General features: G+C 39.0%; 1 protein-coding gene across 1 annotated transcript; it reads right to left on the reverse strand.

Annotated features, from left to right (window-relative positions):
• Nucleotides 1–3,588: 3,588 nt before the first annotated feature.
• On the reverse strand, nt 3,589–12,782 carry LOC104953520 (NT-3 growth factor receptor-like). Its single transcript, XM_010780465.1, has 2 exons — nt 12,579–12,782; nt 3,589–6,724 (listed from the first exon to the last, which is right to left on the reverse strand). Exons 1-2 carry the CDS (start codon nt 12,720–12,722, stop codon nt 6,539–6,541), a joined length of 330 nt encoding a protein of 109 aa, XP_010778767.1. The 5' UTR covers nt 12,723–12,782; the 3' UTR covers nt 3,589–6,538.
• Nucleotides 12,783–13,735: the final 953 nt, after the last annotated feature.

The following is a 13,735-nucleotide window of genomic DNA, read 5'->3' on the forward strand; positions in this document are numbered from 1 at the left end:
ACAGGTACACACAGGCCCAATTCCAAACAGCCCCCTCCCCACTCCCACTCCCCCTGTAGTGTCACTCACAGCTGAATGAGGCTCCCTCCTTTCAGGTGGGGGGTGTACATACAGCTGCCAGCTTTGAGAAGAACTCCCCTCTCCAGTAGAAACAGGAACTGCCTTAACTATAGGTAACAACGGTTTCAATTCAACATCTCTCGGACAAAAATAATAAATGATAACTAAAATAAAACTCTTATTTCTTTCTTCAATCTTGTGTAAACCTGTTTTGGTTTTAAAATCTGATGTTTATAAGCTTCTTGGTTTTTGGCAACAGTCCGTAAATAATACAACATGTTATAATCAAATGCACACGTTTTCCATTTCTACACTTGACACAGTTATATGATTTTAGTAAAGAAAATCTGAAGTAACATCAAGTTGTTAACATCTGTATGTCGATATTAACACTAGAACCGCCAGAGGTCGCTGTATACCTAAAACCGCCAACGGGTAAAATGTACCCGCTATTGATTTGCAAGGTACAATGTTCTTTTATTTATCATACAGAACAGTGAGTTTTGATCGCACAGGGATGACATTTATACCAATAGAATCTGTGGACTCTCAGCTTTTCATATGATATAGCTTGTGCAGATAGCATGAAGTATAAAATATCGCTACAAGTGCTGATTTAAACGCTTGGTGTTAGACTTGTGTTTTGTTTAGGTACAAATCTCTCAATCTCTCTCTATCTATCTATAACTATCTATCGATCCATCTGTAATGTTCTGTTCTATGGACATATAATTGTCTACATAAACAGACGACGTGGACTGCTTCTCTTATTCCGAGTTTCCATCTTTATTCAACTGGAGCGTAACCTGCACACATGCATTACGTCCTCAACGTGAGCTCAGTCATCCAAGATCTTGTATTCTCCAAGATGTTACATTATCTATAACTATATATCTATCTCTCTCTCTCTCTTCTATCTATCTATCAATATATATATATCTATCTATCTCTCTCTATCTCTCTATCTATAAGGAACCGTAGTAGACAAAAGGCGTTGCTATAGCAACACGTCATGTTTACGCTGCATTTTCTATGAGGTAAATATTACCCGCTGGCGGATATGGGTATAAATCGCAATTTATTTGGCGATTTTTTCAATCTGACTTCCTATTGACCATTTTTAACAACAGAGGGTGCTACATAACACACTTTCAGGAAAGGTCACGGACTGGGAGACTTTAATATGTTATGTAAAAAAAGTTACATACAATAAAAAAACAGCTGCGGGTAAAATGTACCCGTTGGCGGTTCTAGTGTTAATGACAGTATACTAAAGCAACATTTTCCAAGTATGCAACCTTGATTGCTACCCTGTTAATACCTAAATGCACATAGTTTTAATGTAATGTGTGTCCCATCATGGTGTGATTTAATGTAAGGTAATTACATGTGTCGTGCATTCTCATCCCAAAAGGTTAAAGCTACTTTACCGGAACATCTCTGGTTTGATCCCTGCTGAGGACGTGTGTTTCTCTGTCCGCCTCCATGCTATCGGCTCACTATAAAGACATGCTTTTTCTATGGTTGCCAAACAGCATGTTCTTTCTCCTCTAGAAAGACACATAATACGTCTCTGAGCAGTTGATCCTATGCTCAGTACATTAGACACAGCTTGATCTCTGCGTTCCCAGAATACATTATACAAGTTGAGGGTAAATCTTTTGGCAGGTCAGACGGGAGGACGTGCAACAGTTTTAATTTATTTTTAGGAGCAGGTGTTCTTTCATCAAGACCAGTGCATTGGAGAACAAGGTTTGGCTTGACAACAGCCTTTGGCAAAACAAATAAATGCTGGGTCACAGAGAAAAGAGGTGATCCAGTCGTCGTTCGCTGCTGCAGAGTCTAAACTTTTCTGACAATGCACCGACCGGCCAATCAAGGACATGAAGGTGTCCTTCTCCAGGTACATTATCGAGTAGCAGGGTGCTAATTATACTGTTTGCCTGGCAAGTGATGACACAGCGGATCAAATTATTGTGATGCCTTTCAAGAGTGGCACAATCTCGAAGAAGTGTCGTCCCCTTCTAATCCAAAGGTTCGATTTTTGGGCAATTTTGTCTCTTTTAACTTTCTTCAGTAGAATTACTTCTAGGTTTGTTTCTGGGTAAGTAGAGCTTTTCAGAAATCCAATCAAATCTAAAAAAAATGTATGTATGCAATTTTGCAACAACATACGTGCATTATACGTAAAGTAACTCTTGACACCTTTGGCACATGTCAGAGTTTTGGATAGAAAGTAGTGCATGTTATATGTCAGGCACAGTTTATAAGTAATAGATAAATAAACTGAAGGTCCATGAGTGAAATAAGAGGCTTTAGGGGGATTTGTGAGAGTTCAAAAATGGCTCCAACAAGACGACCAACAATTCATGAATTTGGTCAGGGGTCAAGGAATCCTTCAGAGTTATGTTTATTTTTCTATAGGTCACTCATAGTGCCTTCCTCATTCTGGACAATTGGCCTTAAAACCTACGGACACCTTCATACTAGGGATGCACCGAATATTCGGCCACCGAAAATTATCGGCCGAAAATGGTTAAAAAGGCCCTTTCGGCTTTCGGCCGACATGTTGGCTGTGAGCCAGCCGCCAGCATGGTCGCGCGCCGTGCTTGTCGCCGCGTTTTGATTACGTCATCACAACAACACGTTAGGTTACCAAAGTTATAGGTGCATTTGTTGTTGTTGAAGGCCTGGCTGTTACAGTCTTTATTTACACTATTTTGTTGTAGGCCTACTGGCCTAGATGTTTATGCAGTTTTAAAGCACCTTGGCTTTGTTCTGAATGCACTTTGTTGTAGTTATCCTACAGAGAAAAGAAAATGCACTTGACTTGGAATTAATGTACTGTATGCATTCAAAAGTGCTGAATAAATGTTTTATGGACCCATAATAGTGATTATTATTTAAGTTAAGTTAAGTTTTGCCATAATCATGTCTTTTTCCATAATCAGGTAGCTGAACAACATTGGTAAAAAATGTATACGTTATATATATATTTCTATTAATCATTTTCGGCCTTTCGGCATTCGGTTTTCGGCCAACTGTTTCCTATTTTCGGTATCGGTTTCGGCCAAGAATTTCCCATTCGGTGCAAACCTACTTCATACCAACACATTTGACCTCTATGCTAAATGTCAGGCAACTAGGACTGCTAAATGGTATAGGAATGTTAAGTGGATGGGAAATATGGGAATACTTTGCCTCAAGAAAGCATGTTTTTTCCAATATACAGACCTCAGAACAACTCGAATAATGAAACAGCAACAGAGACTTGTGTAGACACATATTGATTGGGCTGCCCATCTTTTTCGAGGACATTTTGACATACGGAGTAGAAGCCAAGGATCGAACCGCTGACCCTGTGATTATAAGATGACCTAATCCACATCTGCAACTACAGCCTTTGTCTAAAGACTTTTTCTATCACTTTTGAAAAGACAGCAGGTAAAACATATCGTACACTGAACACATGTCCTTCAGCTTTGTGAGAGATTTAGATGAATACGAGATGTAGTCAAATGTACACATCTTTATAAGACAGGACAAAATGGAAAAGGAGATCGTCTGATTGTTTGAAGACATTTTCTTAAGAGAGTCACATTAATACAAAGATCTATCATGGAATACCAGTATTTTATATACTGCAGTTGTTATACCACATTTTTATATTCTGTAACATGTGTACATGGTAATATGCCAACTTTGCTTCAAAAAGTGTTCCGTTAGTTCATCCAAGAAAAGAAAAAAGAAAAAACGTTTTAAACAATATTGAACTCACCATGAAAGGATTACAATACCCTGCGAATGCTCACGGTCTGTCTTTAAGCGTTTATCTTTACCACAAGAGAAATCACAAAAACTCAATGCTTTGGGTAACTCGTTGGATTTGATCCTGTCTTCCATTTAAAATACTCAAAATAACTGATTAATGATTTACATAGTCCCAAAGGGAGGGGAGACAACACTGTGAAACTATAAGAATTCATATCAGGATAATAAGAAAGAGATGTGAAGAGTTTCAGTCCAAAATGCTAAATATCCAGATACAACGTAAAGGAAAATCGTTGCCTGAGGAATCAGAATCCACTCGGTAAAAATGAACTCAAATTCAGCATTCAATTAGGAAAGAGTCATTTAAAATAATTTCATTTGGTTTAAGTTTTTGTTGTTGTTTCTGTCAAGCTTTTTGGGGGTCATCGTTTTCTGTCACATTTTGGAACAAAACTCTTCAGTTCAGTTTTTACTGTAATTAACAACAACAAAATGATGGAGAGGGCAATACCATAGAGATAGCTGATCCACTTTAGTGATTATTATTTGAAATGACTGGCATACATTAACACATTGACCTGCTTCAGTGGCTTCTCTCTGGATTTAACAGAATGTTATCAAAGCATAGAAGGTGTCAAACCTCTTCTCTGCTAAACATGCAAAGGCCACGAGTTCAAGGAAGGAACATTGACTGTAAGTCAAGTACAGCTGACGGGAAAGAAACAGGATCATACAAACTGTGTGTGTATATATTTTTTTGTTTGAAACAAATGCAAGTTAACCCTCTGAGACCCACAATAGGACATTTCCGTTTTTGTATATTTGTGTTTTTGTCTACACATCCAAGAAATCAGCACAACCTCAGGTAATGTTATATGTTACTCATTAAATACTTCTATACACTATAATAGGGGATATTTGACCATAAAATAAAAATAACTAAAAATGGAGCTTGAATCTTTAACTTATTTTATTAAAACAGAACTTCGAACCATAATATTGGAAAAAACATTCAACACAGAAAATGTCACACATTCGTTGGGATTGTGCCAGAAGTGATAAGAAGCTTCTAACTTCTTCTGTTCATGAGTTATGCTTCGAAGACGGCTTGATATCTGGGATCGTATACGGCCCAGTGGGTCTCAGAGTGTTAAGCAGCCATTTTGTTTCTTTTCTCTCTTGTGAAGTGACAGGATCCTCTTGGTATTAACCTCAAAGGTGTTTTTAATGAGATATTGAGAAATGAGCTCACCTGTCTTCTTGCCAACAGGTGAACGAGAAGATTGATACCACTCTTGTGTCTGTAAGGTAAATTAAGGGCTACCTGGTTAGCTTAGCCAAGCATAAGATTAGCTTAGCTTAGCATCAGGTAATGATACGAGGACGACGTAACGCAGAAATTATGAAATAACATTTACAGGTAGGTGGTTTTTGTTACCTATGGATAAAGACAGGCATGCTAATTCTTAGCTAACTCCCCTTTTTCAGTCTTGATGCTAAGCTAACATCTCTTGAGCTAAATCTTGATCACACTGAAACAATAGTGGTATTGATCTTATCAAATTCTCAGCAAGAAAGGAAATAACTTTTCATTCATTTTCAATTACAAAAAGTGTTTTCTTAAGCGTGGAGAAGCAGTTTCACACCAAAACGCCTAAAAGTGACAGGACAGTTTCTCAAAGCGTGTGAATGTATTTGAAGGATGTGGTGTAGGATTTTACTTTTCAACACATTATTCTTTCCATAAAAAGCATATGAAGTGGGAAGTGATCAAGAGGCTTCATCACCTCTTTGGAAAAGTGTCGTGTCGATGGCTCAGAGTCTCTGTGATTCACAGTCAGCTGATTTTTCAAACTGCCCTTCAGCTTCACCACAAAAGACAACTTACCAGCACCAACACAGGTATATCCCAAGAGAAATCGCCTCTAGTTTAGGATGAAAACAAATACCATAGCTTTATACTTTAGCCACCCAGATCACAGTCAGAAAAATAACCAAAATAACACCCGAAAAAAATAAGTTAACATAATTTTGACACATATAATTTTACAATATGTACATTATTTTTAAATTAAAATAGATTTGTCGGTTGTCTGATTGGGTAGGTCCTCTAAAGAGCGCTCCTTTTTGATTTTTTTCAACCATCCAGTGTTATTCCACATACGAAGAGTTCCCATTGAAACGTCAAAGCCAGCCAATCAGAGTGCAAGTAAGGCTGCCATCGTCCAATCGCCCAATAGTTTGTCGGTGACGTCTTGGGACAGGGCCGAGCCCTTAATGCAACACTATCGGCAGACACTTCAAGCCTGACAAAAAGAAATAAATATAAAATATATGTAATATTTCTATATATATTCATAAAACCAAACCCAGGATAGATTTTAATTCTGATGTGTGTCCTCTCCATAATATAATCAAACAGTGGCCTTGTTCCTATTGCCAGTCCACTTTACTCCCATCTCCATTTTTGTGTATTTTTGCAGTTTTTCGGGGGAAAAAAGAAAAAAGAAGTCTTCTTCGAACCTGTACATCTTATACGGAAGTAAACAAAATGTAAAAGTGCGTGTTTTTTGAATATGTTTTATCCACTATATCCAAAAGTGTTGCAGGCACTTAAGTCCTTCCCAAACATTGTAGGTGTTGTTCGACAGTGGAGTAGGTTGGTTTGGTTATTCCTGGATTCGTGTGAGTCGTTCTCGGGCCGATGCTAGCCCAGGATGTCCAGGTACACCGGCGTGGCTTTCCCCATGGCGAACAGGACCTTCTGAATGTCCTTAACGTTCAGTCGCTGCTGCGGTTCCCTCTGCCAGCAGCCCAGCATGATGTCGTAAACCTCCTTGGGACAAATCCGTGGCCGATCCAGCACCCGACCCTGGGTTATGCACTCAATAACCTGCAGAGGAGACAGGGCGGTGGAGTGAGACAAAACATTTTCACTGACTGATTGCTTCGGTTCGGTCATAATGAGAAACGGCCGACACTGAGCAGACTGTCCTTTGAGGTTTGAACTAATGAAACTGAGATGAAAGAATCAACAGTATGCATTCATTCTTAAATGTGTCCAATATTAAAGGGGAACCAAGATCTTTGAGCCACAACACGAAATAACAACAGACTGAATATGTGCGGGGGTGGATGTTGGAGGTGTTGATAACATCGGGATTGATCATCTCTCTGTTGGACTTGTGCTCTAATTAGCCAGATGACTCACTCAGCTGTGACAATTTGACTTTATTTTTGTACCAATTTCAAGCCGCTGTAGCCTAATAGAATAGATACGGATCTATTTGTGTGTAATGACTGCGCTGCACTGAAAAACTGCACAACTTTCTAGTTGTTTTTTTGTTAAAGCATTGTCACCACATACACTTGTGTACTGAAGCCAGCTCAAACATTAGGTTTGTTTACTTAGGTTATTAGGCGTAGTATAATCACAAACAGAGGTAAATAGGAACAATGGAAAATCTCCCGTAAGACATATCATGGTGTCATGCTATTTCACGCTCTTACATCTTTTATCTGAAGCCTAATTATCTGGAAAGAATGTACAACACACCTAATCTGTGCTTAAATAAACATCATTTACGTGAGGTTAATACTCAAGAGGGTCAGCAACATCTGAAACAACAACCAAGAGGGAAAACCCGTTTTTTTATTGTTCCACCTGTTGCGTCTCGTCTTGTCACCAACAGACAGCCTTGAGACCCAGACCGAGGGGATGGAGCATCACTTCCTGCAGAGACATATGGAGCCTCTTTGCACAATTCCCCAGAACACAATCACAAGTAGTAAAGGCTGCAGTGGTCATGGCAACAGCCTCCGCCGAAACAGATGTGAGGTAATTATCCTTGGAATAAACATGAACGTGTACTTTTATATGCAACAACATTCTGGTTTTACCTTTTAACCAAAAAAGACTCCTTTTAAGTTGTTAACATCGCTGGTGAAACTTAATTCCACTAATTCTATGTTTAAATGCACACTCGTTTAACCATTCAAAACACAGGCTGGGTCGTGTCTAACAGACAGAGACTCAAACAAGCAAGAGGCAGAGGTTTTGCAAACTGCACTTAACGAGACTCATATTCTGAATGCATCGTATACCAAGAATGCTCATGAAACAACATAGGCATATATCATGAGTCTTAATAGGAAACACTATGTGAAACTGTTATGGAATAATGTTCTTAGGTATTCAACCTTTGACACAGTTCATAAGCTTCTCCTTTCACTGTCTCTTTTCCCATGGCATAGTTCTACGGCCTTGGATATTGCTGCTATCTCTCGTAAAGGAGGGGCCGCTTGGGCGCATTGTTGTTGCCAGCTTATGACCGAGCACAAGCCGCCATGAGATGGTTTATTGTTCAGGGACATCTAGAGGCCCTTCTTTTATCTGGAACGGAGGTTCCCTGGCGCACATTCTTTTCTATGGACGACAGCTCTAGTTAGAATCAGGGTCCATATTTGTTTAGTCTCGCTGATAAAGAATGTTGATCTAGTTAAAACCTCGAACTACAGAAGAGAATCTTCAAATTCAGAATTGATTTGGCATCTCAACCTGAGTCAACTCGTGGCTCGTGACATGTCTTGTGAATTCTCCGGACAAAGCTCCAAATAAACCGTCAGTGTTTGCCATCAAAGCTCCGGCTCTCCTCGTGTCTCTCTGAGTCCTGGCTCTCCATTGCTACAAAAGTTTCCTTCACAACAACATAATTCATGATGTGGTTAATTTACAAGCTTTGTTATGTTTATTAGTCCAGTGTGTTTATGCCAACTAAGTATAACTGGTTAGAAAGGTACCCCACGTTCCAGTTGCTATTTGAAAGTATAGTTTGCATATGATTATTATTTTATTATTGCATATTGTGTTGTTTTCACATTCTTTTGTTGTTCAGAAGCAGTATTAACTTTTACATGTAATTGCTCGTTTTCCGCCTGAAAGTGTGCAAGTGAAGAAAGAGTAGAAGAAGAACGTTTCTTCATCGGTTGTTTTGATACAGTGACAGAGCTGTTTTCATTAATAAAGTTGCTACGAGTGAGGAAAGATAAGTGATGTCTGCTTGAGTCTTTAAGTGCAACAACTACAGTGAGAATAACTACTCATTCTGTTCATGTAAAACATGACCAGTATCATATTCAGAATATTCTCAAATTGGGAATAATAGTTATTAACAAAGCAAGCTATCCAACTAGCACAATGTCCGAAGGCTGGCTAGCTGTCTTGCTAACTCCGCAGTGCTTTAATACTACACTGATTAAAGAAAGCCAAACTGACTGTTAGTGATGAGGCTAACAGCCCGTCATCTTAACCTCTATGGGAAGGACAAGCTGCTTAGCTAAGTGAGAACCAACAACAACATATTTAGTGCAGTCCAATTAGCACTGCAAAAGTTCATTGTCCATTCTACTCTTATCCTGTTTCTATGCTATACACCAGGGGTGTCCAAACTACGGCCCGTGGCCCATTTTGAAACGGCCCTCAGCTAATTCAAAAAGTATAATGGCATATGGCCCACAAATTAAACTTGTGCTTGTCATACATTGTACTTCTAAAATACATATGTACAAATAAATTACACAGTATTCATGTGTTAATACAATAAGCCCACTTTTCAAATAAATGTAGTCAATTAAAGTTGGAAACATTTTCAAACAAATCATAGTTTAAAACAAAAAAGAAGCCCAATAACTGAATTACATAACAAGCTTGAATTCCACCCTTCATATTTCCTCTTTTTATAACCTGAGCTTCTGTGTTATGGGATGAGCTCTATGAAGAGCTGTGATGGAGGCTGTTGTGTTTCTTAAAGCATTTTCAAGTATCAAGCAGAATTGACCTACATTTGATTGATTTTGCTAACTTATAACTTAACCTGTGAGGCAATAAACCTCACCTCTAGTGAGTGGCCCATTCCTTCGTATATGTTCGATGTGGCCCTCAGTAGAAAAACGTTTGGACACCCCTGCTACACACAGTAGTGTTTGGCTTTGGACCGGGCAGTGGCTTGTAACAGAAGAGGGGGCAGTGAAACCAAAGAGTATATTTCATCCCCCTATAGCTCTATGCTCCCTGGTGGGATCATATTGCTCGTGATAAATGCAGCACGACTCCAGTTAACAAGCAACTCTGCACAGATAAGCAGCGGGAGCCTCAGCTGCAGGGAGAGCCAGGCAGGACGCCGCTGCTGAATATAAAAGCTCGGAGACTAGTTCATCCTCGACCTCTGCTACTGCAGCGCTGGTGTTTTAGCAAAAATGTTGACATAGAGTATTTGTTCAATTTGGTATCATCGAGTGTAGCTTCAGAGCTGTTACATTCAGGCTGTTTCTCAATATCTGATTCTGTATCAGTTTGTTTCAGTTATTTATTGAACCTAGGTCATGTTTACCCTCGGTGAAATATATAAAATATGTTTATTATGGCTGCACTATTCATTCAAATGTGTTTAATTTAAAACTCATTTCCCCTCAGACAGACCTCTGCAGCAGAAAACACTTCCAGACACCGGCCCTTTGTTTTGCTCGTATTTTGGACATTAAATAAAAAGTAGCACTTAAGACTTTAACTAATGCACCATCACTAACAATGGTTCTGTTATGTCAGCACTTCTTTTTCTGAGTTTGAATCTTTATGGTTTTTTGCACTTAGTGTAAGTCGCTTTGAAAAAAAGAGCCAGATATTTGAAGTGTAATTTAATGTAGTGACATATTTGTTATCTTTGGAAACTTTGCAATCTCCTTTAGAATTTGAAACACACTTTTGTTGGTTTTAAAAAAGACCTAAATGGCTGATGACTTCAGAACAAGTTCACTTTAACCTTAAATGCATTTAATTTTAACAAGTTATTTCCTTTGTGATGTTTCTTTGTTTATTATATTAAACTATTTGAAACCGATGTTAGAAATACAGGTTTTGTGACCATTTAGTTAGATTAGATTGAGTGTATTTGATTAGTGTTTGGTGTTTTTAGCTTGAAAATGTTTCTACGTGAAGTCTCTCTAATTCTTTAGATTTGTTAAATACATGTTAAATACTTTCTGTACAGTGGCTGAACCCCTATTGTCGAGCATCAGAGAGCTTATTGGGGTGTCCAATTTCACACATCTCCATTCTGTTTTACGATTGTACTTATATTTCTAAATGTTTGTAGATACAATTAGTTGCTTTGGCTATTTGGCAGCCTGGACGTTTGTACCGCTTTACAGAAAAGCAGTGAAGCCCATAGTGGAGGATGAGGCGTGTGTGAAACAGTTAACCAACAGCACCCATGAGTTCATTCATCATTGTCATCTATACCCATTCCTAATTGTTTCTGTAATGTATTATAGCGTAATGTGTTGGACACATCTGAATAACTGAATAATAAGTACAATATTCCAATCTAACAGCACCTGAAGTTACAACGGGAACTGATTGTGGTTTTTCACTCTTTTGGCTATGACACACTGTAATGCAGAGCTCTTCTCATTACATCCTGAAGAAGGTTTTCGGCAATGTAGTTTAATCAGCTGAGTGTTTCATTTACAGTGTCTCAAAAATCTTTCAGCTGGAGAAGCACAGGAATATGGTAATACCGATTTGTGTCAAGCCCAATAACTTATTGATGTTTAAACTGGAATACTTATGAGTGCAATGCATGCCAGGTTATTATTTTAGGTCAATTACATTTTCTCAATATGCCCGCTTTACAAGAGTAAACCTAATTGAATTTTATTGATTCTAAGCAGAGCCTCCAATGAAAAAACAAACTCATCATGGGTGTTATGTAATGTGGCATCTTGTCTGGTGGCAAGGCGGCATTCATTCATCACCTCGTTGGGCCAGCGCCGGTCTCAGAGAAAGAAAAGGCACACGAGGCAGTAGATTAAGATGGAAAATGGCAGTGTTCATTTACATCCAATTGAGTGGTGCAGAAATGAGTCTTTAACCCATAGATGAGTCAGCATTTTACCACTTCCTGTCCCCTTGCCTGGAAGACAATGTTTTTTGAATGCCATTTTGGTGATAAGCCTGAAATAAGGTCTGTGGTTTTAATATATAAGTATGGATTGGAAGTTACTTACAACATTTTGAATAGCGGAACAATTTTGCTAGAAGAAGGTCAAACTCAGAGTTGATTGAAAAGTCCCACCTTTAACGAGCTGAAGAGATGTTCACGTCTAAAACCAACCCTTCCCTCGTAGACATCAAATATGTCAGTAAATTCCACACAGGTGGATATCTTGGGCTTTTATGTGTCCTAAAAATGACAGCTGCTAACAAGTGTCTAAATGAGACAACTTAACGTCATCACGTCGAAAAATGTTCCGCTTTTAGCTTAGCGTTGGTGAAGTCATGAGAGCATGTCGTTGACGTTACCTTTTACTTCTTGAGATTGCATTTACGCTTTCACCTTTATATGAGTGGTGTTCTTACGTGATTATCCTGCTGAGTTAAGTACCATAAACGTGACTTGTCAAAGATCTTATTTCCTGCATTATTTCAATATTCAATGTAAAACTCATTGGCTTTTTGATAAGGGAACCAGCGGGAGGCTAAGTTCAGTGTTGGCCTACAGTACATCATCACTGCACCATTATATTGGATCCCTACTTTAAAAACAACTTAATTAATGTATTTGTTTGTGATTTGAAAGAAAATGTATTACCATTGGATCACTTGGAGACGTAACTTTCAATGTGTGCTTGATGGCGTACAATCCAAAACACGTATATTATATGGTACTGTATCTAAAGGCTTCTTTTACCTCGTTGTTGCCCAGCTGAAACCAAGGCTGCTTCCCATAGGTGAAGATCTCCCACAAGATGACTCCAAAGCTCCAGACGTCGCTTTCCGTGGAGAATTTCCTGTACATGATGCTCTCTGGGGGCATCCAGCGGATAGGTAGCATGGTGTGTCCTCCGACCTGAGGAGAGGCAAACACAGGGGATCCTTACTGCATATGAAATGTTGTGGCTAAAGCACAGATTAGAAAATCCAGTCATCAACACCACTCCCAGGCGTCGGGGGATTAACTGTCCTCGCATGTAACCGATCACGGGCTTAACATCTCATGAATGTGTGAAGTGCAGCTGTGTGTGGACACAACATAGGAAAATGCTGACTTATCTGCCACCTGCTCTGAATGTATTGAAACGCAGGAGGTGCAATTCTATAGGTTATTGTATTAAAACCACCTCTTTGTTCTTGATGAAAAATAGCAATCTGCAATCTGTTCTGTGCAGAAGCATTGAACGGCGGATCAGAGTCTCAAACAGTGGAATTGAATGTGGTCCAATCAGTATTTTGAAATGAATCCAGTGTTAAGGAAACTGCTGAATGGATGCTCATAGTTAAGATATGGATGCTAACGTGTTTGAACTCCACATAAGGATATGTAAACCTCATGCATTAATAAGTAAGGTACCAACAGAGATGGGGAAATATCGGCTGTTATGACTCCAAACCAGCAACACATGAAATGAAGTCTGCATGCTGTAAATCCTCTAAGGCTGGATATTAATCGATCGAACAATCATTCATTAATCATCCTTGCTCTCAGCTTCCATTAGCAGGCATTTTTTTTAAATCTATTTTCCATTCATGTCGGTGACGGGGTTTTAATGAGCTGGACAAGACTGATGTGGGAATAAGCGGGAAGTTCAGAATCCTTGGGCATTATTATTTGATGATTGTGGAGCTCAGGCGTCAGAGAACACATTGACTGGTTTCACTTGGAGCTACTGTTGTAACAGCATGCTGAACTACTGCTGTGACTTCTTCAATCCTAAGAGCAACTTCCAAATCAGGCATGCTGGCGCTTTGGGAAAGTACATCAATAATTTGTTGGCAACTATTGTATAATTCTGCTCAGATATGGGTTTCAAAACAACCAAGAATGATTGTATCTCCTATGACCAAAAC

The sequence above is a fragment of the Notothenia coriiceps genome, unplaced genomic scaffold (genome assembly GCF_000735185.1).
Source record: "Notothenia coriiceps isolate Sejong01 unplaced genomic scaffold, NC01 NC01_scaffold00021904, whole genome shotgun sequence".
NCBI lineage: Eukaryota > Metazoa > Chordata > Actinopteri > Perciformes > Nototheniidae > Notothenia > Notothenia coriiceps.

What these genes read in the sequence shown, in the direction of transcription:
- LOC104953520 (XM_010780465.1), bottom strand. Translation starts at nt 12,722, where the DNA reads ATGCTACCTATCCGCTGGATGCCCCCAGAGAGCATCATGTACAGGAAA. An exon ending in TTCAGCTGGGCAACAACGAG is followed by an intron (nt 6,725 to 12,578) that starts GTAAAAGAAGCC and finishes TCTCCTCTGCAG; the next exon opens with GTTATTGAGTGCATAACCCA.